We start from the raw sequence: 2,336 nt of genomic DNA, 5'->3' as shown, positions 1-2,336 counted from the left end.
ATCTCAACCTTTTGGGAACAAGTGTTAGCCTACATCTCAGGAGTTTGTGGCTGCTCACTCCCCGTGGACCCAGTTCTTCTACAACTCTCCATTCAGCTGAGAAAACCCACATCCACAAATCCCGCAGGAGCTTGCAGTGGATATTATTATGTTTACTGGTGGCCCACAGGGCTATTCCTAAGAAATGGCCTATCACCTTGTCCCCACCATCACAGACACTAAAAAAGATCTACGTCTTCTGATTTACAGAGAGAAGGTAGACATGGAGCTCAACAACCAAGCCTCAGTCAAACATTTCCATAATAGATGGGACACTTTTATTGCAGCAACACTTACATCCTTGGAGCAATCCTCTATGTTGTCTTCTTTTACTTCTATGGATGGGTTTGTCAAGGTGGTTACATTGTAGAGATCAGACAGCCGTGTATGGAACACGCATTGAGGACACGCATACATAACAGGTGTTACTTGCTCCCCATCTGGCCGTGTATACTTTGGTTTTCTGGTTCATGACGTTATCATTCTTTTGCTCTCCTGATGTGTCTGTGCGCACTCATGGCCGAACCTTACTTCCTTGGCTTTATCATGACATCTAGGAACATTATGACATTCTGCTCCTCTCACTTATTGGAGTTGGGAACAAAGTCTCAGGAGAGAGTCCATCCATGTTTTCTGATCAGGTATCACACCCGGTCACACCTCCAGGTCAGTTCCTGCCAGAAGATTCCTTCCTCTTTCTTTATTGGAGAGATTCTAATTATTTCATTGGTTACTGTGATTTATCTTTTATTCAGAAGTCATGGCAAGAAGTATGAGGTGCTCGTCTCCTCTTTCACCCCAGACATATTGCTTCTTTGTATATCTCTGTAGAAAACTCAATATAGAATATTTAAACAAATGTACTCAGCCAATGACAGGTAATTACTCCATTTTTATTCTTCTGCAACCCCTGTCCCACACTTCATCCATGTCTTTGGGGACCTCTGATCTCCTTATGAACTATTTCTTCCATGATGAAGATCAGCCATGGAGTATATCTGAGGTGTATATCAGGGTGTGCTTCTTCCCCACATGAGAGCTGGGATGGACAGCAACATTCATAGAGAAGACATTTCCCGCACTCAAGGCACTAATACACCTCCAGGGTTGTGTGGGACCCCTGATGTACGGGAAGACAGGACTTCAGTGAGGAACATTTCTCTCAATCAGGATAGGAACGTGGCTTCTCCACTGTGTGAATTCGCTGATGTCTGTAAAGATCGGACTTCTGCAAAAAACATTTCCCGCACTCACAACAGGAATATGGCTTTTCCCCTGTATGAAATCTCTGATGTGTGTTAAGGCTGGACCTCCCTGAAAAACATTTCCCGCACTCAGGACAGGAATACGGCTTCTGCCCCGTGTGCAATCTCTGATGTATGTAAAGATGGGAAATCTGCGAAAAACATTTCTCGCACTCAGAACAGGAATATGGCTTTTCCCCAGTGTGAGATCTCTGATGTATGTAAAGATGGGACTTCTCTGAAAAACATTTCCCACACTGAGGACAAGAATGTGGCTTGTCTCCAGTATGCAATTTCTTATGTCTGTAAAGATTAGACTTATCTGAAAAACATTTCCCGCACTCAGAACAGTAATATGGCTTCTCCCCCGTATGAGATCTCTGATGTAATTGAAAGTTGGACTTTTGTGAAAAACATTTCCCGCACTCAGGACAGGGATACGGCTTCTCCCCCGTATGAGACCTTTTATGCACATTAAGATGGGATTTAAAACTGAAACCCTTCCCGCACTCATTACAGGAGAAGCTCTTCCCTGTTGGAAGGCCGGCCCGGTCCCGCACAGTCTGAGGTTCCTCAGGATACGAAGAATCCGATGGTCCATCTACACTGGGTGGTGCCGGATGGACATTGGAGGGAGCCGGGTTTTCTCCTGGACTATACTGTGTGATGTCCTCATCTTCTACTTTCCAGTCTGGAGACAAAGTGAGACAATCCTCGGAGGTTTTCCTCATCTCCCGGCCATGGACTAAAATACAAAGACAAAGAGGATTACTAGACAGGAGCTGATTGGTTCCCCCAAACCAGGACTCCACCCACATCAGGCAGCTTGGTCTCTGAGGAGCTTACAATTCCACCCTCAAGGGAACTAGGAAATGGGTGTAACAAAAGAGAATCCATATTATGTGTATATATAGCAGTGGGGGGAGGGAGGAGAGCAGAAGTCAGGACTATGGAATGTACAAGGTCCCACACCGCTGCCTCCCATCTCTTGAGACTGCACTCAGTGACTTGGGTCTGAGACACTACAGACATATCCCTCCACCCGGCACAGCC

The 2,336-nt window shown here is 45.6% G+C and overlaps 1 protein-coding gene across 1 annotated transcript; it reads right to left on the bottom strand.

The window, feature by feature from the left end:
- Positions 1 to 294: 294 nt before the first annotated feature.
- Positions 295 to 2,024, bottom strand: LOC149462500 (uncharacterized). The gene has a single exon (XM_089676803.1). It carries the CDS (start codon positions 2,012 to 2,014, stop codon positions 1,202 to 1,204), a length of 813 nt encoding a protein of 270 aa, XP_089532929.1. The 5' UTR covers positions 2,015 to 2,024; the 3' UTR covers positions 295 to 1,201.
- Between the last annotated feature and the right edge of the window lie 312 nt (positions 2,025 to 2,336).

Source organism: Staurois parvus, unplaced genomic scaffold (assembly GCF_062004578.1).
Source record: "Staurois parvus isolate SC_StPar_1 unplaced genomic scaffold, SC_StPar_1.0 ptg000174l, whole genome shotgun sequence".
NCBI lineage: Eukaryota > Metazoa > Chordata > Amphibia > Anura > Ranidae > Staurois > Staurois parvus.
Note: the sequence above shows the minus strand (reverse complement) of the source record. Positions and strands in the feature narration are given on the sequence as shown.